Below are 25375 nucleotides of genomic sequence, written 5' to 3'. Positions count from 1 at the left end.
GGCTCAGGGACTGATATGCCTTAAAAGAGCAAAACTGCCGGAAAATGTGCTCCAGGCTCTTATTTCTGGGATTCATTGAGTCTGTCACCTCCTGCTCAGCTCTGACATGACCCATCAAGGCCCTGGGGCAGGCACAGCCCCTTCCCACTGCTCTGTGCCCATCACTGTCTCAGGAAGAGCAGCCACAGATGCCGAGAGGAAGGTTTTATTTCTTTTTGGCTTTGTTCCTCTTCTCCTCCTTCTGCTTTTTCTTGGAGAGCTTGGGGCTGCTGGCCTTGCGGTACAGGTGGAACCCAATGAGCCCCAGCAGTGCTGGCACCAGCCCCAGGCACAGCAGGGGCACCACCTCGTTCACCACCTTCTGCCAGTAACTGGCCCGGGACAGCCCCACCAGCTCCACCTCGAAGCGCAGCACAGCATCACCTGCAAGGGGGGCACAGCCTGAGTGGGGACCCCACAGAGACCCCACAGGGACCCCGAGGGCTGCGCTCACCTGGGATGGTTGGGGGGGAGCCCCGCTTGCCATAGGCTAAGTGAGGGGGGATGATGGCTCTGCGCTTCTCCCTGCCACAAGGGAGAGTGTTGGTGCCACAAATTGTGGTGGGGACACTGGGGAGGGACACTGCCCACCCCCGTGTCCCCCATCTGCACCTACCCCACACACATGTCCAGCAGACTCTGCTCCAGACCTGGAACAGAGTGGGGTGAGGGTGAGTGGGGCTGGTTGGGGTTACCCTGGTGATCCCCCCAACCCCGCTCCCCCTGAGCCCCTCACTCACCAGGAATGACTTGGTGCTTGCCCAGCTCCACCTGCAGGGGGTCCCGGCTCAGTGAGGAGTCGATGATCCGGCCATCCTCCAGGCTGCCCTGTGGGTGGCACGGCCACAGTCACTGCCTGGTGACCCCTGGGTGGCACTTATGTGGCTGCCAGCGTGTTCCCAGTGCTGCTCTGGTGCTGATCCCAGTCCCTGTGCACCCCAGTGCTGATCCCAGTCCCTGTGCACCCCAGTGCCACCCCTGTGCTGATCCCAGTCCCTGTACCATCCCTGTGCCACCCCGTGCTGATCCCAGTCCCTGTGCACCCCAGTGCCACCCCAGTGCTGATCCCAGTCCCTGTGCCACCCTGTGCTGATCCCAGTCCCTGTGCCACCCTGTGCTGATCCCAGTCCCTGTGCCTTCCCTGTGCCACCCTGTGCTGATCCCAGTCCCAGTACACTCTGGGTCACTCTGGTCCCAGGGCCAGGGCCATCCCAAAATAATCCTCGGGCTAATCCCAGCGCCAGCCATGCCCATCCTGGGGCTGTCCCAGCCCGTGTCACCCCTTTGCCACTCCAGGTGCCACCCAGAGCCCATCCTGGGGCTGTCCCCATGCCAGTCTCAGTGGCACCATGGCACCATCCCCTTGTCCAGCCCTCATACCCACTCCGGTTCCACCACGGTACCATCCCATAGCCCACCCCGGTACCGCCCCATTTCCCACCCTGGTACCACCCCCGGTACCACCCCCGGTACCGCCCCGGTACCGGCCGAGGCCCCCCCGGCGTTGCCGATGCCGGTGCCCCCCGCCCCGCCCGCCGGAGCGCAGTGCTGACGTGTTCCTCCCGCCGCCCGCCCGCCCGCACCGTGTAGTGGATGTGCACCGTGTCCCCCGGCGCCGACAGCTCCGTGCAGCCCTCGGGGGGGGGCACCTGCAACGGGGAGGTCACGGGGAGCCGGGACGGGGCCCCCTCCCCTCGGGCTCCGCGCAGCCCCCGCGCCCACGGGTCCCCCGAGCGCTCCGAGAGCCGAACTCCCAGCCGGGCCCCCGGTTCTCGGTGCGCCGCCTTCCTCCGCAACAGCCCGGTCCTCCCGCTGCCCTCCCATCGCAGCCCGGTCCTCCCGGTGCCCTGTGGCTCCCTCCCGCCGCAGCCCGGGCCTCCCGGTGCGTTCTCCCCCGCCCCGTGCCCAGGCCGGGCTCCCCGGTGCCCCCCGAGCGGCACGATCCCACCGGTGCCCTGTGTCCCGCCGCTGCCCTGTGCCCCGCCGGTCCCGCCGGTCCCACCCCGGTCTCAGCCTGCCCAACGGGGCCGCGTGGGTCCCTGGTGCCTCCCGCGCCGCCCCGGTTCCCCCGTCCCCCCCGGGCTCACGATCGTTTCCAGCCGTAGCTCCCGGGCGCCGGTTCCGGTTTCGGTTTCGCTCTCGGCGGCGCGGGAGAGCGGCGGCGGCGGCAGCAGGAGTGCCAAGAAGAGCAGCGCGACGGGGAACGGCATGGCCGGGCTGGCGGCGGAGGAACGGGGACCGGGACCGGGACCGCCCCCCACCTCGGGCCCCGCCCCCGGGACCGCCCCCACACCGAGACCGGCCCCGGGACGGGCACCGGCACCTCCCGCGGGCCCCAGCGGAGCTGGGGGACAGAAGGATGCTCAGGACCGGCCGCTGCCCCGGTGCCCGGTGCCACGCGGCCGCCTGCGCTCCGTGGCGAGCCCGGCGGGCACCGGAGCCCGCCCCTGCCCGCGGACAGTCCCGGCGGCTTCGGCCCGCACCGAGCGGGGGCTCCGGGTGAGGGTCAGAGGGGGGTCAAACCGGAGGGTCTGGGCGGGGGTCCGGGCCGGGGAACGCGTCCCAGGCGCCGGTTGGGTGCAGCCCCCGGTGTCCAGGCGCCGCCGGTGCCAGCAGGCGGCAGCACAGCCCGGGGAAACCGGCACCCACCGGGGCCCAGGACCCTCCCCGGGTCCAGACCCCTTCTGCAGCACCCCACGGGTCCAGGTCATTCCTTCTCCTGGCACCTCTGCAGCTCTTCCAGCCCCGGCCGTGCAGGACGAGGGGAGCCGAGCTCCGAGCCCGGGCTGGGGGCCCGCGGGCCGGCTGGAGCCCGGTGGGACGGAACCCGCCCCAGAAGCCCCGTCCTTGGGGACACCTAGCCCTCAGGACAGAGCTGGGGACACGGGGAATCCCCCCGGTCCGGCGGGGTCACACCGGCACACGGTGGGCAGTCGGGATCCCCGACCCCGTGCCAGCAGGGCTGGCCTCATTGGTGTCACCGGCCCCGGTGCTGCTCCAGGACGGTGACGACGTTGACGCCGGGTGCAGCTCCCGGACGACGGCATCGGCACGCCGGCCCCACCGGCGCACCCACATACCAGCCTCGGTTGCCGAGAGGTGGGGAAGCCGGGCTGGCGGCTGGGCCCGGGGCGCTAATGGGATTAGGGCCGTCGGGTCAGCCCTCGCCACACAAAGCCGTCGGTCCAGCCGGTGGGAACGCGTCGGTGCCGGCTCTGCTGCTCCCGCCCACCGGAGAGCCCCGGTCATCCACACCGAACCCCGCGGTGGAGCTCCCAGAGTCCCGGTCACCTCCAGTGCGGCTCCCCAGTATCATCTCCATGGCCCCCAGGCCACTGTGGGGCATCGGTCACCTGCACTGGAGCACCCCCATGTCACCTCCATGGCCCCCAACCCACTGGGGAGCCCTGGTCACCTGCATTGGAGCACCCCCATGTCACCTCCATGGCCCCCAACCCACTGGGGGAGCCCTGGTCACCTGCACTGGAGCACCCCCATGTCACCTGCACTGGAGCACCCCCATGTCACCTCCATGGTCCCTAACCCACTGGGGAGCCCTGGTCACCTGCACTGGAGCACCCCCGTGTCACCTCCATGGCCCCCAACCGACTGGGGGAGCCCTGGTCACCCCCATTCTGGGCTCTGGTGCTGGTTCTGGTCACCCCATTCTGGGGTGCTGGGCCCTGGTCACCCCGTTCTGGGCCCTGGTGCTGCTTCTGCAGCTCTCCCAGCCAACAGGGAGCCCCCACCAAAGCCCCCCAATGACACAGACATGGCCAACAGCCCCCCAGCCACCAGCCCAGAGAGGACACGGGGATGGGATGGCAGTGCTGGCCCCAAATGCCACTCAGCTCCCCCTTAACCCATGCGGGGGAGGTGACATGGGGAAGGGGTGACAGGAGGGGGGGGCCAAGCCCCACTCGCGCCCATCCCAGCACTGGCACCATCCCCACGCCCCAGCTGGGATTAGCACTAATGGGATTTACCATTTCATCCAATATTCCCCTGAAGATGAGCCTGGGAAGGGGGGGAGCCCCCCTCACCCCCTGCCAGCCCCACCTCACCCCCCCTCTCCCCGTTAAGCTCTTTCTAATTAAAGGCAGCCCAGGGCTGTCCATCACCGTCCCCTCCGCGGGACCCCCACACTGGGGGGGCTGCGGAAGAAGAGACGAGGGGCAGAGCTACATAAAACATGTTTAATATCCAAGGGGGGGGTCAGGGGGGGTCAGGGGAGGTCACCCACCGTCTCAGGCTCGGGGGGGGGCTGGGGGAGGAGGGGTGGGGGCTGAGAACACACGTCCCTGGACAGGGCAGAGCCGCAGCGACACGTCACACCAAGCACAGACCAGGGGTATAAATACGGTGCTGGGGAGGGCGTGGGGGGCACAGTACGGGGTGGGGGGGACACTGTCCGTCCGTGAGGGGCAGGGACATACAATCACTATGCTGGCATGGGGGGAGGAGGGGGGCAGGTGGCCAGGGTGAGGTGGGGGGCACGGCCAGGGGGACCGCAGAGGTCCTGGCAGCCCTGTGTCCCCCCCCACTCTGCGAGGGTCACGCTGCGGGAAGGAGACCTGCCTCGAAGTGACATGGGGGGGGCCGGGGACGTGTGGAATGCCCGGGGGGGGGCACACGGGGCCGGGAGGGGGTGCTGGGAGGGAGGGGGAAGTGTATAGTCCCAAATCCCCCCCACGGCCCTGCTGCCCCCACATTTGGTCCAGAGGAAGGCGAGGGGTGCAGGGACATGCATGGGGACGGGGTGTCCCCGGCCCCCCCAGGCAGGGCAGTGCTGAGGTGGCTCTCCCCCCAGCCCCCATCCCACCCTCCCGGGGCTCTGCCCCTGCCCCCCTGGGCGTTATATAGAGCTCTAATTCCACGCACGCACACACGAGATCCGAGGGGAACCAGGGGGACCCCAAAAAAAGGCGAAAAAACCCCACAGCAACCGGTGCCAGAAGAAAGCAAAACCCAACCGGGGCAGGGAGGGGGCGGCCGGGGGGGGCCCTGGCACGGCCCAGGGGGGGCACAGGGGGACCCCCTCTCACTTCTTGTTCTTGAGCTGGTTGGCAAGCCAGTCGAGGCCCTCGTAGAGCCCGTCCCCGCTGGTGGCACAGGTGGCCTGGATGTACCAGTTACGGTGGCGCAGGGAGTGCAGCCCCAGCTTGTCCGTGATCTCTGCTGCGTTCATGGCATTGGGCAGGTCCTGCAGCACACAAGGGAGGTCACAGGGGATACCATGGCAGTGGGCACAACTCTGCCACAGGGGACCATCATTAGCCCTGATGCTACAGGGAGGAGTGGGAATGTGCCATGGGGATGGGAGACATCAGTCTTGGCACCACAGGGATGGCCAGAGCTGTGTTAAAGACCAGCCCTGGTGGCACAGGGATGGCCCCGGGGGCCACCACCATCCCTGGGGCCACAGGGTTGGCTCCAATGGCCAACACCATCCCTGGTGCCACAGGGATGGCTCCAACAGCCAGCACCATCCCTGGGGCCAGGGGATGGCTCCAAGGGCCACCACCATCCCTGGGGCCACAGGGATGGCTCCAAGGGCCACCACCATCCCTGGTGCCACAGGGATGGCTCCAAGGGCCACCACCATCCCTGGGGCCAGGGGATGGCTCCAAGGGCCACCACCATCCCTGGTGCCAGGGGATGGCTCTGGGGGCCACCACCATCCCTGGTGCCACAGGGTTGGCTCCAATGGCCAACACCATCCCTGGTGCCACAGGGATGGCTCCAAGGGCCACCACCATCCCTGGGGCCAGGGGATGGCTCCAAGGGCCACCACCATCCCTGGTGCCACAGGGATGGCTCCCACGGCCAACACCATCCCTGGGGCCACAGGGATGGCTCCAAGGGCCACCACCATCCCTGGGGCCACAGGGTTGGCTCCAAGGGCCACCACCATCCCTGGGGCCACAGGGGTGGCTCCAAGGGCCACCACCATCCCTGGGGCCACAGGGATGGCTCCAAGGGCCACCACCATCCCTGGTGCCACAGGAATGGCCCCGGGGGCCACCACCATCCCTGCTGCCACAGGAATGGCTCCAAGGGGCATCATCATCCCTGGGGCCAGGGGATGGCTCCAAGGGGCACCACCATCCCTGATGCCACAGGGATGGCTCCAAGGGCACTACCATCCCTGGTGCCACAGGGATGGCCCCAAGGGCCACCACCATCCCTGGTGCCACAGGGATGGCTCCAAGGGCCACCACCCTCCCTGGTGCCACAGGAATGGCCCTGGGGGCCACCACCATCCCTGGTGCCACAGGAATGGCTCCAAGGGCCACCACCATCCCTGGTGCCACAGGATGGCTCCAAGGGCCACCACCATCCCTGGGGCCACAGGATGGCTCCAAGGGCCACCACCATCCCTGGGGCCAGGGGATGGCTCTGGGGGCCACCACCATCCCTGCTGCCACAGGGATGGCTCCAAGGGGCACCACCATCCCTGGTGCCACAGGAATGGCTCTGGGGGCCATCACCCTCCCTGGTGCCACAGGAATGGCTCCAACGGCCAACACCATTCCTGGTGCCACGGGGATGGCTCCAAGGGCCACCACCATCCCTGGGGCCAGGGGATGGCTCTGGGGGCCACCACCATCCCTGCTGCCACAGGCATGGACGTGGCTCTGTCACACAACCTCTTTGACACCAGCCTTGATGCCACAGCACGTCCTACACCAGACAGCTGCCCTGACACCCCAGGGATGTCTCAGTCCCACCACAAGGCTCTCCCCACCCCCAGACCCACCTGCTTGTTGGCGAAGACGAGGAGGACGGCGTCCCTCAGCTCATCCTCCGCCAGCATCCGCATCAGCTCCTCCCGCGCCTCGTTCACCCGCTCCCGGTCGTTGCTGTCCACCACGAAGATCAGCCCTGGCCAGAGCAGAGGGCACCATCAGGGGTTCCCGTGGCCAACCCTGCTCCCCGAGTCCCCCCACGCTGTCCCCTGAGACACCTACCCTGGGTGTTTTGGAAGTAATGCCTCCAGAGGGGCCGGATCTTGTCCTGCCCACCCACATCCCACACGGTGAAGCTGATGTTCTTGTACTCCACTGTCTCGACGTTGAACCCTGCGGGGAGCGACAGTGGAGGGAAACTGAGGCACAGGCAGCCACCAGCCCCTTCAAAGGAGCCCAGATGGGGAGCAGTCTCTGCTCAGTGCCCCCCCACAAGCCCACCCACCGATGGTGGGGATGGTGGTGACGATCTCCCCCAGTTTGAGCTTGTAGAGGATGGTGGTCTTCCCAGCAGCGTCCAGCCCCACCATCAGGATCCGCATCTCCTTCTTCCCAATCAGGCTCTTCAGCAGGTTCCCGAAGATGTTGCCCATGGTGACGGCGGCGCTGGCTCCGAGGCCGGATCCTGCGGGGGCATGGGGCAGGCTGGGGGAGGCCCTGAAATCTGCAGGGGTGGAGCTGAGGGGTCCCCCGTGCTTGGGGAGGGAGGGGGGCGCAGGAATCGGGGATCCTCATGTCCTGGGGGGATGCAGGGCTTGGGGGACCTCAGGCAAGGGGCTGGGGAGGGGGCTGTGCATTGCATGGGGGTGTCTCTGTGTGCAGCTCGGTATGGGGGGCTACAAAGATGGGGATGCTGAGCCGCCCCCCGCTGCACCGTGCAGAAGGACAGCCCAGGGGGCTGCACTGGGGGAAATTGAGGCAGGGCTGTCGCCCTCCTCGAGGGGAGCAGAGCCCCCCCGGACCCGACCCCTCCTCCGCACGATGCCCCCATCACCGCAGCCTTGCCGGAGGAGGCCCCCACCACCCCCCCCCTCCCACCGCAGCGCGCCCCTTCCCCCCCAGCGTGTGCAGCCCCCGCGCCCCCGGGACCCCCGAATTCACCGCTCCCCCTCTTCACCACCCCCCCATGGCAGCGCGCCCCCAAACCCCCGCCTTTCCACCCCGCACTGCGCCGCCCCCCCCTTGCGCATCGCCCCCCGCCCCCGCCCGCCGCGCCGCGCCGCACCGCATCTCCCCCCCGCCCCCCGGTACGACCCCTACCCGCCGGGGTTCCGCGCCCCCGCCGCACCGGGCACTCCGGCACGCGCTGTGGCCCCCCCGCGCCGGTGCGGTGCCGACCCCCCCGCGTAGCCCCGCACACCCCACGGCGATGCCCGCGCCCCGCATCCCCGAGCGGTGCGGCCCCCCGCACCTGGTGCCGGTGCCGGTTCCGCCCCCGCCGCCGCTGACTCTGCACCGCTCCCGCCGCCGGAAGCGGAGGCCCCGATCGCGCCGATCTCGCGAGAGCGCCCGGTTAACCCCCCCCTCCCGCCGCCCCGCACCGCTTCCCGCAACCCCCCCCCCCCCTCCGGGACCGGGGGCGCGCGCGGGGAGCGGCGGAGGGGGGGGAGGAGCGGGGGGTGCAATCGCGAGAGCCACGGGGCGTTACCATGGCAACGGCTGCAGCAGTGAGGGGGAGTCCCCGTGTGTCGCCCCCCCCACCCGCCCGGTCCTGGGGGCACCGGGACCCGCACCGGGGGAGCAGAGCCTCGTCCGAAGGGGAGCCGCACCGGCGGGGCGGGATGGGGAACGGGGAGAGCGGGGTCCCGGCTCTTCCGCCCCGCCGTGAGCACCGGGGGCGCAGAGTCCCGACCGGGGGGGGGTCCCTGTGCTTCACGGGGGACGGGGACCCCCACACCGTCACGGGGGACAGGCTGAACACCCCCGCACCGTGCCGATATCGTCGGTACGGAGGCTGCCCGGGTGTTCGCAGGCAGGGCAGGGGCCGGGACCGAGACCGAGCGCGAGGAACCCGCGGGTGTTTCCCGCGTCCGTCTGTCCCCGTTGTCCGCTTGTCCGTCCCTGCTCGGCGCCACGGGACATGACGGATGCCCCCCGCTCCCAGGCAGGTACCGGCGGCCAGCCCGGGGGCGCCGGGCAGCACCGGGCGCCCCGACGGCTGCGGGAACTGTTCCAGCGGCACCCCAGGACTGGGGGGGATCCCGAGCACCGGGCCGCCGGGCCGCCGTGGGCTGCAGCAGAGAGGGGATGGGGGAACGGGGGCTCGGCGCAGCGGGCAGGGAGTGCGAGGGCCGGAGAGTCCCGGGATGGAGCGGGGGAGGCGAGGGCCGTGGTTGCGCGCCCGCCGCTGGTGGCACAGCCCCGGGCAGGGCCCTCCCAGCCGCGCCCCGGGGCCTCCCCGCGGCCGCTGACCTCAGCCCCGGGAGCCCCGACGGGGCGGAGGCCCGAGGGCGTGGACACGGCCCGGCCCGGCCGGGAACCGGGGCGGGGGAGGCGGGAGCGCCGTGCTGGAGCAGACCCCGGCTCGGCCCTGGGTTCCTCCCGGGCCGGGGGAAGGGGTGCGGGTGGGTGCCGGTGCGAGCCCCCACCCCCGCCGCCGTCCCGGGCTTTGTCCGTCCTTGAATTAAACTGGTGAGCGGCGGCCCCGGGCCGTGACGGGCCAGCGGGGCTAATCCGGCCCCGCATGACTGGTCCGGGGAAACCGCGTCGGGGGGATTACCCCCCCCGGTTTCCGCCCCAACGGGGGACTCAGCTCAGGCCCCCTAGCCCGTCGGGCCCCGCACTGGGGACTTCACACCCACCCACAACCGGCCCGGGCGGGGGATGACGGGGACAGTCTTGTCCCAACCGAGACCGGGCCAGCACCAGCCCTGCGTGCCCGTCTTCTGGCCGTGGGCACGTCAGGCCGGCCCCCGCCAGGGTTGGAGCATCCCCTGCCCTTCCTTCTATCCCCCGTCCCTCAATCCCTCCACCCCCCGGTCCATCCCTACCTCCGACACCTGGTACCGGCCCAGACTGGGCGCTCCGGGCCACCGGGAGCCGGGCCGGGCCGTGCCGCGCCCACGCGGGTTGTAGGCACCGTGGGTGTCTCCACGGGCACGTTCACGGCGGTCCGGGGTGCCACCGGGACAGCCCGGGACAACCCGGGCTCGAGCGGTTGAGAGAGGCTGTAGCCCCGTTCCACCGGGCACGGACTAGGACGGGAGAGGGCTCCGTGGGCTCCGGAGGGTCGCCCAGCAGCCTCGACGGTCCGGGTCTCTGGGGACCGCACGTCGCGTCCCCCGGAAAGCCGGCGGCCCCAAAACGGTGTCCCCGGCCTTTCCCGGGACTGTGGTCCCCGTGCGCCCTGGGTTGTCACGGAGCTCTGCCTCCCCCGTGCGCCCGGGACTGTCCCGGGAGATCCCGTCACTCCTGCCCCTGTGCACCCCGGGCTGTCCCGGGACATGCCGGGCTATCCCCGTTCCCCGCTCCCTCCGTGCGGCCGGAGCCGTCCGGGGGCCGTCCCAGGTTATTCCGGGACCAACTTCTCCTCGCGCCGGGAGCTGTCGCGGGCCGTGCCGGGCTCCCCCCGCCGGTGCCGGTGGCTGTAGAACGTGTGCACGGGACGGCGGGGAAGGCGGGGGGCGGCAGCCGGGAGCTCTGGGCACGGGGCCGGGGCGCAGCCACCCGCCGGGCTAATCCGGGCCGTGACGGACAGCCCCGGCGCCGCCGCTCCCGCCGCCCCGTAAGAGATGCCGCAGCTCCGCCGCTCCCCATTGTTAGGGCGAGGACGCGGGGAGGCCCCGCGCGGCGGGACCGGCCCACGGGGACCCTCCGCGCCGCCCCTATAAGAGGGAAGGGGCTGGAAGATGCTCCCGGGTGCTGAGCGCTGTGCACCCGCCGCGCCGAGCCGAGTCCAGCCGTGCCGGCTCCCCGGGGAGCTGCCGGTACCGACCGCCGGCACCGGGTACCGCGCACGGACCGCCGAGAGCCAGCAGCGGTACCGACACCGAGTACCGCGCACAGAGTGCCGAGCACCGGGTCCCCAGAACCGGCACCGCGAACGGAGCGCCCGACGCCGCGCTCCAGGGCCCGGTCAGTGTGCGCTGGGCACCGCACCCCCGACGCCGCGCCCCGGCCACCGGCTGCAGCCCGGTGGCGGCGGCGGTGCCGGCCCGCCCGCCCGCCCGGCGCTCTCCGCGTCCCCCCGCGGCCGTCCTCATCTCGGAGCCGCCCCGCGCGTCCGGAAACACGCGTGGATGTAGCGGCCGGGCCGGGGGCTCTGCGGCACCATAAATACCGGGACGGCCGCTCGCCCGCGCACTCTGCCGGGGCTCCCGGGGCCGGAGCCATGCGCGCCGCCGCGCTGGGGCTGGCGCTCCGGGCACTCTGGGCTCTGGCCCTCTCCTCCCTCTCCAACACGCTGGCAGTGAACAACAGCGGGCGGTGGTGGTGAGTCGGACAGCAACGGCACCGGCACCGGTACCGGCACCGGGGTGGTGAGGCGGGAGGGCGGGGCTGGCACAGGCACAGCAGGGACTGCCCTGTACGCAGCGATGGGGCGTGTGGGGGACACCGGGCTGCGACCCCCGGCTGGAATCCCTACAGGGGATGCTGCGGTCGCACGGAGGAGCCTGCAGAGAGGTTGAGGTGAGGAGGGAGGCGCTGGGGATCCCCCGCTAGTGGTCACCATCCCCACCTGTGCCACAGGGGCATCATCAACGTGGCCTCGTCCACCAACCTGCTGACAGACTCCAAGAACGTGCAGCTGGTGCTGGACCCCAGCCTGCAGCTGCTGAGCCGAAAGCAGCGCAAGCTGATCCGGCAGAACCCCGGCATCCTGCACAGCGTCAGCTCCGGCCTCCAGACTGCCATCAAGGAGTGCAAGTGGCAGTTCCGCAACCGCCGCTGGAACTGCCCCACCTCCCAGGGCCCCAACATCTTCGGCAAAATCGTCAACCGGGGTGAGGCTGGGGGGCAGCACGGGGGTCCCGCAATCTCCTCCGTGCACCCCCAAGTTGGGATGCTCATCAAAGTGCCCCTGGTTTGCTATGGGGTATCAGCAGCCCATCGTGATGGAGGGTTGGGGGTGCCAGTGGGTACCCCCTCCCCATCCTGGCAGCATCCTGAGGCCCTGCTCCCTCCACAGGCTGCCGGGAGACAGCGTTCATCTTCGCCATCACCAGTGCTGGTGTGACACACTCGGTGGCCCGGTCGTGCTCGGAGGGGTCCATCGAGTCCTGCACCTGTGACTACCGGCGCCGTGGCCCTGGGGGCCCTGACTGGCACTGGGGGGGCTGCAGTGACAACATCGACTTCGGTCGCCTCTTTGGGAGGGAGTTTGTGGACTCCAGTGAGAAGGGCCGAGACCTGCGTTTCCTCATGAACCTGCACAACAACGAGGCTGGGCGCATGGTGAGGGCACCGGGGGCTTGGTGAGGGCACTGGGGCAGCACTGGGGTGGGCACAGAGATGAGCACGGCCACCAAGACCTTCAGCCTGTTCCCACGTGTGTGTTGGGAACAGCTGGAGATGGGTTTCGCTCTTGTCTTTGGGATAAGTGATGTCTGAGTGATGTGACAGTGCAGAAATGAGGGGTGTAGGAGCGTGGTGGTGCCCAGGGGGGTCCCAGGCTGCTCACAAAGCCCCAAATTCCCCTTTCCTTCCAGACGGTCTTCTCAGAGATGCGCCAGGAGTGCAAGTGCCACGGCATGTCGGGCTCCTGCACCGTCCGCACCTGCTGGATGCGGCTGCCCACCTTCCGTGCCGTGGGCGACGTCCTGAAGGATCGCTTCGACGGCGCTTCCCGCGTCATCTACGGCAACAAGGGCAGCAACCGGGCGTCGCGGGTGGAGCTGCATCACTTGGAGCCCGAGAACCCGGCCCACAAGCCCCCCTCGCCCCACGACCTCGTCTACTTCGAGAAATCCCCCAATTTCTGCACCTACAGTGGGAAGATGGGCACGGCGGGCACGGCCGGGAGGTTCTGCAACAGCTCCTCGCCGGGGCTGGACGGGTGCGAGCTGCTGTGCTGCGGGCGCGGGTACCGCACGCGCACCCAGCGCGTCACCGAGCGCTGCAACTGCACCTTCCACTGGTGCTGCCACGTCAGCTGCCTCAACTGCACCAACACCCAGGTGCTGCACGAGTGCCTGTGAGCTGCCCCGGGACCACCCTGCCCAGCCCCGGAGGGGGTCTGCGCCACCCACCCCCCATGACGGGTGCCCGGCTGGATTGAAGGCACCTATGTGTGGGGGTATGGATGTGTCCTAGGGACCCCCATCCTGCCACGGGTGGGCTCAGTGCCAAGCACCTTGCCGGCCACTCCCCGGCTCCACGGGGTCACTTCTTGCTGTAAATAAAATATTTATTGTGGACGGTTCGGTGCTGCCGCCCCCACCCTGCTTCGCTGGCCCCAGGCCCTGTTTTTTATAATTAAAGATAATAATAATTAATAATAATTAATAATAATGATGCTTTCTTACAGGTGTCATTGATAGCCTTTAGAGAAGAATAAAGAATATATTTTTATCAGTCCTGCCCTGATTCGTGTCTGGGGGGGCTGGGGGAAGGAGGGGATGAGCTGTGGGGGGACACCAATGCATCCCAAACTATGGGATGTGCTGTCCATCTGTCCATCCATCACTTCTCCATCCCCTCACCTCCCCATTCCACATCCATCAGCCTCTCCGGCTGCTGTCTGTCCATCTCTCTCCTCCTTTCCTCCACTCTCTGCCATCCCCTCCCCTCAGACCCCCTTCCTTCTCCCGCTGTGCCCGTCTCCATCGCAGCCATTCCCGCCGCCGCTCCCGGCCGGGACGTCCATCCCCACGGCTGCGGCGCCCATCACCATGGCACCTTGACTGCAGCATCTCCGATGCTGGAATTTGCCGGGGCGGTCGAGCTGGTGCCGCCGAGGCCGGGAGTTGGGAGCGGCCCCGGGAGGTACAAGACGACAGACAGGGAATGAGCATCGTCCATCACCGCTACCGGCCGAGGCTGACGGCTCCCCTCGGCTCCGGGGGAAAAGCAGGGCCGGGGGAGGGCACCGGGGTTACCGGGGCAGGGGCCAGAGGGGACAGAGATGGCCACTGGCCCCACAAACAGCCCTACATCCATGTGTCACCACAAGAGAAATTATGTGGCAAACGGGGGATGCAGCTCCGTGGCTGGCAGGTGTTCTGCTGGCATGGATATCCTCCTGGGATGGGCATCTCTCCGGGACAGACTTCCCTCCAGAAGGGCATCCCTCTGGAATGGGCATCCCATCAGAACGGGCATCCTCTTGGGACAGTCCCCCCACTGGAGTGCACCCCACCAGGATGGGAATTCAGCATGCAGGACATGCCCTGAGATGGGTTTTTCCCTGGGATAAGCATCCCAAAGGGGGGGGCATATCCCCAGAACGGGCATCCTTGGGAGGGCATCCTTCTGGAACAGGAATCCCACGGGGATGGGCATCCCTCTGTGATGGGCACCCCCACAGTGGGCACAGGGTCCACACATCCCCCTGCACCGTGACTTCACACTTGGGGACAACACAACCTCCCTCTCTGCGTCAGGGGGACCCCCAGCCTGGTGCCCACCTGTCCCGGGGGTCCCCAGAGCCTGGGCTCCCCCCCAGAGCCGGGAACCTCTCGGGGCCCCTGAGGCTGCGCCGCATCAAAGGCTGCGGGATGACGCTGCCACCACCCGAAATATCCCGCGGGGCCGATAGTGGAAAAGTTGATGTTTAGACTCAGAGGAGGGGGGGAAAAACACCCTGGGGGCCCCCGCTGCCCGCGCCAAGGTCAAAACACAGCCCAGCGTGGAGAATAAAATACCAAAAGGCGAGGAAAACGCCTGGAAAGGAACACAGCCCGAAATAACCCTCCGAGCATCTCCCGCCTGCCGGGTTATCTGCCTGCTAAATTCTGCTCCTGCTTCAGCATGAAAATAGCCTGTTTTCCTGCGGTAGGAGTCAGGAATATAGATAATGACATTCTTATAAGTCACCTCTGTTACTCAGCTTTTCCTGTGTGTCCTGCTGGGCACCTCGGGCAGCCACGACCCCCAGGTGGGCAGGGGCACCCTGGGCACGGGGCACAGACCTCCCCGGCTTGGACAAATATTCCTGGGTGCTGGAAATAGCTGCTGTGGGCCAGAGCAGGGACAGGGCCAGCAGCAGGGCCAGGGAGAGGGCGGTCCCATCCTGCACCAGGCTGTCACATCTGGGAAGTCGGGTAACAGCTGGATGGTGGCCACAAGCTGGGCCTGCTGAGGGATGGGAGAGCCCTGTTCAGGGGTGGGGTGCAGGGGGGCTCTGCCTGGGGGTGTGGGACAGAGAGACAGGATGATGCACAGAAGCGCAGGACAGAGGGACAGAGGTGCTTCCAAGACAGAAGAAAGATGTCATCCCCAGAAATGTGGGACACTGGGACAGGACAGTGTCCAGTGGTGCAGGACAGAGGGACAGAGCCATGCCCAGGGGTGCAGGACAGTGGGATGGTGACATTCCCCAAAGTGCAGGACAGAAAGACAGGACAATGCCCAAAGTTTCTGGACAGAGGAACAGGATGACACAGAGACATGCAGAACAGAGCCCTGCCTAGAGGTGTGGGAGAGGGATGGTGTCATTCCCAGAATCCAGACAGGGGGACAGGACAGTGCCCAGAGGTGTGGGACAGAGCAATGGTGTCATTCCCAGAGGTGCAGGACAGGACAGGACAGGACAGTGCCCAGAAGTGTGGGGCAGGAGGACCCCGTCATTTCCAGAAATGCAGGACAGAAGGACAGGACAGCATCCAGAGGTGCAGGACAGACAGACAGAGCTGTGCCCACCTGCCCAGACTCTCAGGTGGCCCCATCCCACCTGCAGGACCGTCCCCATCCCATCCCCTCCCATCCCCTCCCATTCCATCCCATCCCCTGTCACCATCACCAGCGGCACAGCCCCGTCCCGGCTCCCCTCGCCTCCGGTCGATGCGGACCCACGTCCCGCCAGCTCCCGGCTTGTCCGGCCGCCCCCTCCCATCCGCCGCATTCCTCCGGCGCGGGGCCAACGCGCCCAGCAACGGTGGCAGCGCTGGCCTCTAATCCCCGGGCATGCCAGCCCCGGGGGGACCGTCGCCGTCACCCACTCCCTGATAGGTGACCAATGCCCGAGACGAACAATTAGGGACAAAGCGGAGCCGCCGGGGGCTAACGCCGGCCTTCACGGGTGCCTTGTGCGGCATTCGGCGGGTTTAATGAATTGTCCATCAATCCTTTCAGCTCCGCTCGCCCGGGCTGGATTAATCTGAGAAGCCGCAGTGGGGAAGGAGCCGCTAAGCCTGTATTTATTACTCTGCCATTGTAACTAATTGAGGTAATTATCTGTGACTCCAACCCCGCGCAACAATGCCGCATTCACCGGACCCTTCCCACCGGCTCCTCGCGCGGCCTGGGAGAGCCGGCACCGCGGGCAGGAGCGCTGGGATGCGGGGACACGCTGGGGGCGGTGGGATGGGGACGGTCAGGCGCTGGGTGTCACCAGGTGACACCGCGCTACGGGGACACGGACAGCGCTGCTGGCACGCGTGGGATGTGGCACGGCCGGTGCCAGCTGCACGTGCGGGTCACGGCTCTGCGGGGACACCGCCAACAGCAGCGCACGCACGGACGCAGATCTCTGGGGACACCATTGTCATCAGAGTGCCACCAGTGACACACGAAGGTCACAGCTCGCTGGGGACACCGCCAGCACTGGCACATACATGGACGGGGCTCCTCTGGGACGTTGCATGGCCGGTGCCAGCTGCACGTGCGGGTCACGGCTCTGCGGGGACACTGCCAACAGCAGCGCACGCATGGACGCCGATCTCTGGGGACACCATTGTCACACGAAGGTCACAGCTCGCTGGGGACACCGCCAATGCTGGCACATACATGGATGTGGCTCCTTTGGGACATTGCCAACACCGGTGACACATGAGACACGGCTCTCTGAGGATGCCAGACACCACCAGTGACACACACGGGTCACAGCTGTCTGGGGACAGCAGCAGCAGCAGCACACACATGGGCACAGGTCTGCGGTGACATCGCTGTCACAAGTGACACACAAGGCTCTCAGACACCACCAGCACCCACGACACATGTGGGTCACGGCTCTCTGGGAGCACAGCCAGAGCTGACACAGCCCTCTGGGGACACCGCCGTCACCGGTGACACACGAGGGTCACAGCTCCCTGGGGACACCGCCAGCCCTGGTGACACACAGGACTGCCGTGACTCTCAGACAGCACCGGCACGGTGGTCACACGTGGCTTTCGGTTCTTTGGGGACACAGCACCGCTCCCCCCGGCGCTCCCGGGGCAGGCAGGACCCCCGGTGCCCCCCGTGCCCCCCGGTGCGATCGATCACTGGCTGCGCGGCGACATCTGGCGGTCACAGGCGACAACGCGTCCCTCTCCGGGGGCTCCGGTACCGGGCGGGACCCCCCGGTCCCACGCGTTGGCCCCCCCACGAACTGAGCCCCCCGTGGCCCCGGGGGACCCCAGGCTGCGGCGAGTTTCGGGGGCCGGCGGGTGCCCCGGGGGTGCCGGGGGAAGGCGCTGGCGCCGGCGCAGCCCGAATTAGAAGGTGATTTTCCCGGCGGGGAGCGGGTTTGGGCAGGAGCTGATCCCACGGGAAGGGCCGCGCCGCTGCCCCCGCGTCTGGGACACCCCGCGCCACGCCGGGCACCGCGCCGAGCCGGGGCATGACGTGCTGTTCTGGGCTGTGCCAGGCTGTGCTGAGCCATGCCAGGTTATACCAGCCTGTGCCAAGCTGTGTTAGTTTGTGTTGAACCATGCCAGGCTGTGCCAGCCTGTGCCAAGCCGTGCCAAGTCGCAAAGAGCTGTTCTGGGTTTTTCTGGGCTTTGTGAAGCTGTGCTGGCCACGCCGTGCTGTGCTGTGCCAAACTGAGCCATGCCAGGCTATGCTAAGGTGTGCCAAGTCATGCCCAGCCGTGATGAACTGTGCCAAACAGGCTGGCCAAGCGTTCTGGGCTTTGCTGAGCCATGCTGAGCTGTGCTGAGCCGTGTCAGGTGGCATCAGGCTGTGCCAAGCTCTGCCAGGCTGCACTGAGCTGTTCTGAGCTGTTCTTTGCCATTCGAAGCTGTGCCAAGGCTGCTGAGTTGAGCTTGGCTCTTCTGGGCTTTGCCAAGCCATGCCAGGCTGCTGTGCCAAGCTGACCCGTGCCAAGCTGTGCCAGGCTGTACCCAGCTGTGTTCTGGGTCATACCAAACCACATTCCAAACTGTGCCAGGCTGTGGCAGGCTGCATCGTGCCATGACAATCCGTGACAAGGCACGTGGCTCATACCACACCTTGCCAACCATCCTATGCCGTGCCAGGCCATGCCAAGCCGTGCCAGGTGCCCCCCTACCGGCTGCAGGACCACACCTGTGCCACGGGGGGCTGCAGTTGTCACTGTGGCTTAGGCCAGAGCCAGGTGTGCAACTTCGATGCCACCCTGGCCACGCGCCAGGACAGGGGACACATGGGGTGACGTGGCCTTGGGGGTGCCCCCCCAGCCTACCGGGTGGCCTCGCTGCGGCAGCTGCCCCGTGCCGTGACCTCCGGGCCGGTGTCACCGGGATAATGACAGGGTCGCGCAGGGGGGCGGGGGAGGAGCCGGTTTTAAATAACGTGCAAATTGGACACGATATTTGTGCGGTTTCCTGGGGCCGCGGGGATCCTCCCCCCCCCCGCAGCGTGACTAAGAGGTGGCGACTGTTTGGGGGGGACAGTTCTCCCCCGGGTGAGTCATTGGGGGTCCCCCCCCGGCCGTGACGTGGGGCTGGTGGCCGAGGGCCAGCCCTGCTGCGCTCACCTACTCATTATGGGGGATACGGGGGGAGCTGGCACGTCCTGCCCGTGTTGTGACGCAGCGTGGCGGCCGCCGGGACACCCGGGACCTCCGACTGACCCCGGCACCATAACGGGGGGGGGAGGGGGTCCGGACACCGGGAATGTCATGGGGGCGTGCCCAGACACCTGTGTCCTTGCTGGGGGCCACAGAGAGGCCTGAGGGGGTGACGCCCCCCCACCCGACCTCACACAAACAGGGACAGAGGCAGCACACCGGCATCCCGGAGCTTTTATTGGGGTCAACCCGTGGGAACTCCAGCCCTGAGCCCCACCCCCGAGACCACCCAAGCTCCGCCCCTGAGAACCACACCCCGGCGAGCCCCGCCCCAGAAGTGCCACACCCCGTCAAGCCCCGCCTCTCAGGCAGGGGTGGGGCTGGCGGGGCCCGGGGGGGCTCCGGTGCTCTCCAGGCTGCTGCTGCTGCTGCTGTAGGCGCGGGGGTCTCGGCAGAGCCGCTGCCGGGAGCCCCCCACGCTGCTCTCGGCATCCGAGTCCGAGTCGGGCGCCGTGTGCCGGCGGATGCGGGACACGGCCTCCCGCAGCGCCTGGGCGTACAGCACCGGCCGCCGCGGCGGGGGCCGCCCGCGGGCACCCCTGCAGCCCCCCGGGCTCCGCCACGGGCTGCGGGGGCTGCCGGAGGGCTCCCGGGGGGGCGAGGCCGCAGCAGAAGGGCTGCCAACCCCGGGGGGCACGGAAGGGCTGCGAGGAGGGGTGCCGGGCCCCAGGGATGATGCCCTGGCATAGCGGACCTGCTGTCGCTCCGGGGGTGGCACGTACTGGGCCCGGACCACCACACGGGTGGCGTCAATGAGGACGTGTCCCCCCGCCCCCCGCTGCCCCCTCCCGCGCCCCGGTGCCCGCTCCCGGCCGGCTGCTGCCCGCGGCAGCGTCTGGCAGTGCCGGGGGGTGCCAGGCCCTCCTGGGGACGGCTGCGTCCCACGGGGCCACCGGTGCTTGGCCTCGGTGGCCGCCCGGGGCAGTGTGTGGCTCCAGCCGCCCGGCACAGCCCCCCGGGCCCGAGGAGCCGGCGGGGGGCTGCGGGGTCCCCGCGGGGGGCGGAGCTGCAGCGTGCGGTGGGGACCGTCATAGGCGGGGGGTGCGATGTAAGGGGGGGGTCCCCCACGGCGGGCGTGGGCCGCCTGCACCCGCTGCATGTGCACCTCGTAGGTGGGGGGGCCCAGCTTGTCCCCCGACACCGGGGGCCGAGGTGTAGGCACAGGGTGCCCCCCCCAGGGTCCACTGCCCCCCAGCCCCTCAAGCTGCCGCGGGGGGCAGGGGGTGGGGGGTACCCGGGGCCGGGCGGTGAAGTCCTGGAGGCGACAAGGGGGATTGGAGGGCACTGGGGACCAGGGGGGGGCCAGCTCGGCCACAAAGCGTTTCTCCAGGTACCTGCAAGACAGAGAGGGGAGTGAGGGGAGTGAGGGAGGGGAGCAGGACGGACCCCACCCCCCCCCGCCCGCGGTCCCTACTCACGCGTACTCCCCGGCGATGCGGCGGTAAGTCCAGGGCGGCTCGGGCCAGCAGCCCGCAGCCATGCCGGCACCAGGGCTGCAACACGCCACCGTGTCGATCTCCACCAGCACCAGCTTGGTCCGCTCGCAGATCCGCAGGCGCCCCGCACCCCGCTCCGGACCCCCCAGCATGGCCCCGGCCGACAGGGGGGTCCCCACGGCGGGGGGCTCAGCGGAGCCTCGGCGGAGCCACGGGCCCGCCCACACGCACCCACCTGCCGCACGTGCGCCCCCGGGGACCCCGTGTCCCGCCCGGTGCCACCTCGGCCACGCTGACCCCCGGGCGGCCGGGAGACCGGCACACCGCGGGGACCTCACCGGCCGTCCCAGGGGTGTCGTGTCGCGTGTGTGTGTTTGTGTCCCCCCCCCCCCCCGCCCCGCGGGATCCCTTCCCCCCCTGCGACAAGCAGGCGATGGCGGGTTTGGCACCGAGCGCTGCAGCCCACGCGGGCTCCGAGCGGAGCTTAGCAACCCTCCGGCGGCGGCATGGCAACCGGCACGGCCCCCCTCCCGAGTCCCCCGGGCCCCCCGGTACCTGCCCGGCGCTCACCTCGCTCCGCAGCCTCTGCCGGACCCCGGGACTGGCACGGACAGCGACCCTGGGCCGGCCGTCCCCTCCCCGCCAGGAATGTGCCTCGCTCAGCACGGCCGGGCCTCGCGCCTCCCCTGTGGACACCGGCTGCAAACTCCGGTGTCCCAGCTGCCCGTGACCCCCGCCAGCCCCCCAGGGCACCCTAACATCCACCTCCCCCCCCTCAACCACCCCCAGCCCCTGCCCGACCCCCCCCCGCTCACCGTGGTGCCCACCAGAGGGTCCCCATGTCCTGCCAGGTCCCCGTCTCTGTCCCATCCCCAATCCTGGCCTTTTAGAAAAGCCACAGGCGGAACAAACAGGGATTTAGGGTCTGGGCGAGCTCAGCAGATTCCCCCTTCCCACGGGGGGCCACACCCCCTCCCCACACACCCCCTCCCCGGCCAGTGCCCCCCGTGCCCTGCACGGAGCCAGGGCTGGTGCCAGGTCTGTGTTTATTCGTGGTTTCTCTTCACACACGAAGCGGTGGCGGGTGTGGGCACAGCTGGGGGAACCTGGGGGGAGACCCCCGGGGGTGTGGGGGGGTCCCCGGGCCGGGTGGAGCTGAGTGGGTTCCACCAAACCCAGGGAGAGGGTGCAAGGGGACAGGGACAAGAGGCCACACAGGAACAGCCCTGGCATGGCTATGGGTGACCCCCAGGGGGGTCAAGGGCTGCCCCCATCACCCCACACGGCTTTGGGGTGCAGGGTACAGCATGGGGGGGGCTGTGGGGTTCCCCCACCCAGGGAAAGGCAGCAGGGGCTGCCCCAGGGCTGGGGGTTATTGCTGGATGCTGCTGGTGAGTGGGGGCATTCCCCGGGTGTCCCCAGCCCAGGGGGGGCACAGTGATACAGGAGAAGAGAGTGGGGGGGGGAGGGGGGGAGGACTGAACCCCCCTCCCCCCCACACTGCCTCAGGGGCCCTGGGGGAGGACCAGGGCTTGCAGGATGTCCGAGAGGGAGACGATCCCTTTAACCACATCGCTCTCATCCACTACCACCAGCCGGTGGACCTGGGGAGGGGGGACACAAGGAGGGGTTGAGGGGGTGCAGGGACCCTGGGCTTCCCCCAGAGACCCCCCAGCACCCCGGGACTGTTACCTCAGCCTCCACCAGGCGGTTGATGATGGTTTCCAGGGTCTCGTGCTTGTAACACTTGAGGACCCCCTCGAAGTAGTGGGAGCGGTGCTGCAGCGCCCGCGTCACCGTCACGTCCAGGTTGTTGTAGGTCTTCTCAGCTGCCAGGTTCTGGGGCAGAGACAACCATTGGGGTCACAGCTGGGATTAGGAGATGCCCACCAACCCACAGTGTCCCCCCAGCCCAGGATTTACCCCCAGCCCAGGATTTTCCCCCAGCCCAGGATTTTCCCCCAGCAGTACTCACAATAACGTCGAATTTGGAGTAGATGTCCACCACGCGCCCTGGGGAGGGAGAGGAGCAGCTGAGCCAAGCCCATGGTGCTCCAGATGGGACACAGCCCCCAGGAAGGTCACTTGGGGACAGCCAAAGCAAGGACAGGACACCCTTACCCGAGTCATCGACCACGGGCAGCGCAGAGACGCGGTGCTGCACGAAGATGCCCAGGGCAACGTAGATGGGGGTGCTGGTGCCAACCACGGCGATGTTCTTGTAGGTGCCAATCTGCAGCTCCTCCAACGTCCGTGACATGAACTCAGGCTTGGGCACCTCTGAGATCTGAGGGGACAATGAGGGGACAGGGCTGAGCCTGGGCTTGGGGGGAAAGCACAAAGAGGTGGGGTGCAGAGCAGGGGTGGGGGTTGTGGGACCCCCAGGCAGGGGCGGTGGGGAGGGTCCAAGCAGAGTCCTGGGGGCCCTCTGGCACTGCAGGGTGTGGTGAGGTACCAGAGGTGTGCCCACCCTCGTGTGCAGGTACCTGGCACAGCCCAGGCTGGGGGTGTCAGAGTTACACTTGGAGCAGCCAAGGGTCCTGGGGCAGCTTTTGGCACAGCCCAGGATGGGGGTCCCAGGGCAGCCCCTGGCTCAAGGACCTGGCACAGCCCAGGATGGGGGTCCTGGGCCAACCTCTGGCACAGCCTGGGCTGAGAGGCTCAGGGCAGCCCCTGGTACAGCCCAGGGTGAACATCCTGGGGTAATACCTGGAACAGGCACCAGGCACAGCCCAGGCTGGGGGTCCCAGTGTGGCCCTGGCACAGCCCAAGCTGAGGGTCCTGGTCTGGCCCCCACCATCACCAAGGGGCAGAGACTTACAAAGAGCTTGAGGAACTTGAGGATGCGTTTGTGGGTGAGGATGTAGAGAGTGTTCCCTGAGTCGGGGTCGATGACGGGCAGGCGATGGATCTTGTTCCGGATCAGGGAGGAGACGGCGTCAAACAGGCTGTGGGGGGGAAGGGAGGGGGGATTTGGGGTGTTCCTGGCAGTGCCACCACCAGCTGTGCCCCTCTCCCTGCCCCCCGGGGTACCTGGCATTGGGGGAAATGCAGACCAGTGGCTTGAAGGAGTCTTGCAGATAAACCTCTGTGGGGAGAGGGGTGGGTGAGGGGATGGGGGGGTGGGACACAGCACTGGGGGGCTCTGGGCACGCCACAAAGGGCAGGAGGCAGCCAGCAGTGAGCCCTCCTCACCTCTCCACGTCTCTATTTTATGTTCCTCCAGCTCATAGATCTGCACCTGTGAGGAGGAGGAAGAGGAGAAACCCAGATCAGCCACCCAGGGTCAGGTGGGGCAGGCAGAGCCCAACCTGAGCCCCCCGGCAGACCCCAGCCCTCACCATGGGGGATTTGTAGTAGCGATGCAGGATGTTGATGAAGTCGGTGATGGTCAGCATTCCTGGGGAGCAGGCAGGGTGAGGAGGATCCTGCCAGCCCCCCTCAGCCCCCAGAGACCCCCAGAGCCTTCACTCACCTACAAAACTTTGCTTTTTGCTGTCCCAGAGCGGGGCTGCCCGGACACCGTTGGTGACCAGCGCGAAGAACGCCTTCTTCACCTGCAGGCACGGGGGTCAGGGAGCCCCAAAAGTGCCTCCCCGGCCCCAAAAGTGCCCCCCCGGGCCCTGGCACACCTGCAGGGATGTGTCGAAGACGACCAGTTTGGAGCTGGTGGGGATCAGGTCGTAGCAGCGATGGGATTTCATGAAGGCGGTGTAGGCACTGCGGTGAGGATCCCCTGGGGTGGCAGCGTGAGCGGGCACCCCATGACCTGGAGAACCCCAAAACCCGGGACACCCCCAATCCCGGGACACCCCAAATCCCAGACACCCCGAATCCTGTGGCACCCCAAATCCCGGGACACCCCCAAATCCCAGACACCCCGAATCCTGTGGCACCCCAAATCCCGGGAGACCCCCAAATGCTCTGACACCCCAAATCCAGGGACACACAAATACCCGGGATACCCCAAATCCCGGGACACCCCAAACCCTCGAATGCCCCAAATCCCGGGACACACCAATACCCGGGATACCCCAAATCCTGTGACATCCCAAACCCTTCAATGCCCCAAGTCCTGTTTCACTCCCAATTCCGAGACACCCAGCTCAGGGCTCCGGGACACCCCAAAATCCTCTGACACCTCAAATCCTGGGCCATACCAATACCCAGGATACCGCAAATCCCGGGACACCCCAAACCCTCGAATGCCCCAGATCCTGGGACACACCAATACCCAGGATACCCCAAATCCTGTGACATCCCAAACCCTCCAGTGCCCCAAGTCCCGTTTCACTCCCAATTTCGGGACACCCAGCTCAGGGCTCCGGGACACCCCTAACTCCGGGATATCCCCGGGGCATCCCAAATCCTGCGACACCCAGCTCCGAGCTCCCCCAGACTCCGGGACCGGAGCCCCGCAGCAGCTGCAGCCCTCGGGACACCCAAATCACCGCGTCCCCTCCCGTGCCGGGCCCCCCCGCATGCCGGGATCTCCGCCGGTATCACCTTCCAGCCCCGGGGGGCTCAGCTCCGCCGGGCTCTCGGCGGCCGGGCCCGGGCCGGGGCCGGGGTCAGGCTCGGGGCCGGGATCCTGGGGACGCACGGGGTCGGGTCAGAGTGGCCGCGGTCCGGGGCCCGACCCCCCGTGTCCCCCCAGCCCCGCTGTGCCCCCACAACCTCCATGGGTCCCGCTCCGTCCCGAGGCGCCGCTGCCCCACTTCCGCCCGGCTCCGGCCCCGCGTTCGCCCGGTCCCCGGTCCCGCTTCCTCGCGGCTTCCGGCTCCACTTCCGCCCGGTCCCGGTCCCGCTTCCGCCCGGTTGCTGTCCCGTTTCCGCCCGGTTGCTGTCCCGCTTCCGCCCGGTCCCTGTCCCGCTTCCGTCCGGTTCTTGCTCCGCTGCCGCCCGGTTGCTGTCCCGTTTCCGCCCGGTCCGTGCCCCGCTTCCGCCCGGTTCTTGGAACCCCGTTCCCGGTCCCGGTTCCTTCCCCTCTTCCAACCAGTTCTCAGAACCACTCCCGCCCCGCTCCCGGTCTCGGTTCCGCTCGGTTCCCGTTCCCGGTTCCTGTCCCGCTTCTGCCCGGTTCTCGGAACCAGACCGGCCCCGTTCCCGTTCCCGGTACCACTCCGGCCCCGGTCCCGGTTTCACCCGGTTCGCGGAACCACTCCGGCCCCAGTCCCGGTCCCGGTCCCGGTTTAACCCGGTTCGTGGAACCACTCCGGACCCGGTCCCGGTCCCGGTTTCAC

General features: G+C 68.3%; 4 protein-coding genes across 5 annotated transcripts; 1 reads left to right on the top strand and 3 right to left on the bottom strand.

Annotated features, from left to right (window-relative positions):
• Positions 1-198: 198 nt before the first annotated feature.
• FKBP11 (FKBP prolyl isomerase 11) lies at positions 199-2274 on the bottom strand. Its single transcript, XM_084223704.1, has 6 exons — positions 2127-2274; positions 1623-1688; positions 780-867; positions 656-689; positions 494-564; positions 199-423 (listed from the first exon to the last, which is right to left on the bottom strand). Exons 1-6 carry the CDS (start codon positions 2247-2249, stop codon positions 206-208), a joined length of 600 nt encoding a protein of 199 aa, XP_084079830.1. The 5' UTR covers positions 2250-2274; the 3' UTR covers positions 199-205.
• A 1985-nt stretch (positions 2275-4259) lies between these two features.
• ARF3 (ARF GTPase 3) lies at positions 4260-8267 on the bottom strand. Its single transcript, XM_084223560.1, has 5 exons — positions 8200-8267; positions 7234-7413; positions 7011-7121; positions 6800-6924; positions 4260-5242 (listed from the first exon to the last, which is right to left on the bottom strand). The coding sequence occupies exons 2-5, from the start codon at positions 7379-7381 to the stop codon at positions 5081-5083; spliced, it is 546 nt and encodes a 181-aa protein (XP_084079686.1). The 5' UTR covers positions 7382-7413; positions 8200-8267; the 3' UTR covers positions 4260-5080.
• Positions 8268-11118: 2851 nt separating this feature from the next.
• WNT1 (Wnt family member 1) lies at positions 11119-12925 on the top strand (the record flags this gene model as incomplete). Its single annotated transcript, XM_084223663.1, has 4 exons — positions 11119-11219; positions 11478-11731; positions 11917-12182; positions 12437-12925. 4 exons carry the CDS (start codon positions 11119-11121, stop codon positions 12923-12925), a joined length of 1110 nt encoding a protein of 369 aa, XP_084079789.1.
• An 8246-nt stretch (positions 12926-21171) lies between these two features.
• Positions 21172-25014, bottom strand: PRKAG1 (protein kinase AMP-activated non-catalytic subunit gamma 1). 2 transcript variants are annotated; one of them, XM_084223448.1, is made up of 12 exons: positions 24810-25014; positions 24639-24723; positions 23765-23901; positions 23608-23689; positions 23474-23532; positions 23328-23373; positions 23166-23220; positions 22954-23080; positions 22254-22419; positions 22108-22145; positions 21825-21971; positions 21172-21736 (listed from the first exon to the last, which is right to left on the bottom strand). In XM_084223448.1, the coding sequence occupies exons 1-12, from the start codon at positions 24813-24815 to the stop codon at positions 21638-21640; spliced, it is 1047 nt and encodes a 348-aa protein (XP_084079574.1). In that variant the 5' UTR covers positions 24816-25014; the 3' UTR covers positions 21172-21637. The 2 variants fall into 2 exon arrangements, with proteins under 2 accessions (XP_084079574.1, XP_084079575.1); XM_084223449.1 differs by having other exon boundaries at positions 23765-23868; positions 24810-25013.
• Between the last annotated feature and the right edge of the window lie 361 nt (positions 25015-25375).

Source organism: Fringilla coelebs (assembly GCF_963513975.1).
Source record: "Fringilla coelebs genome assembly, chromosome: 30".
NCBI classification, from domain to species: Eukaryota; Metazoa; Chordata; class Aves; order Passeriformes; family Fringillidae; genus Fringilla; species Fringilla coelebs.
This window is presented reverse-complemented; position numbering and strand designations above follow the sequence as displayed.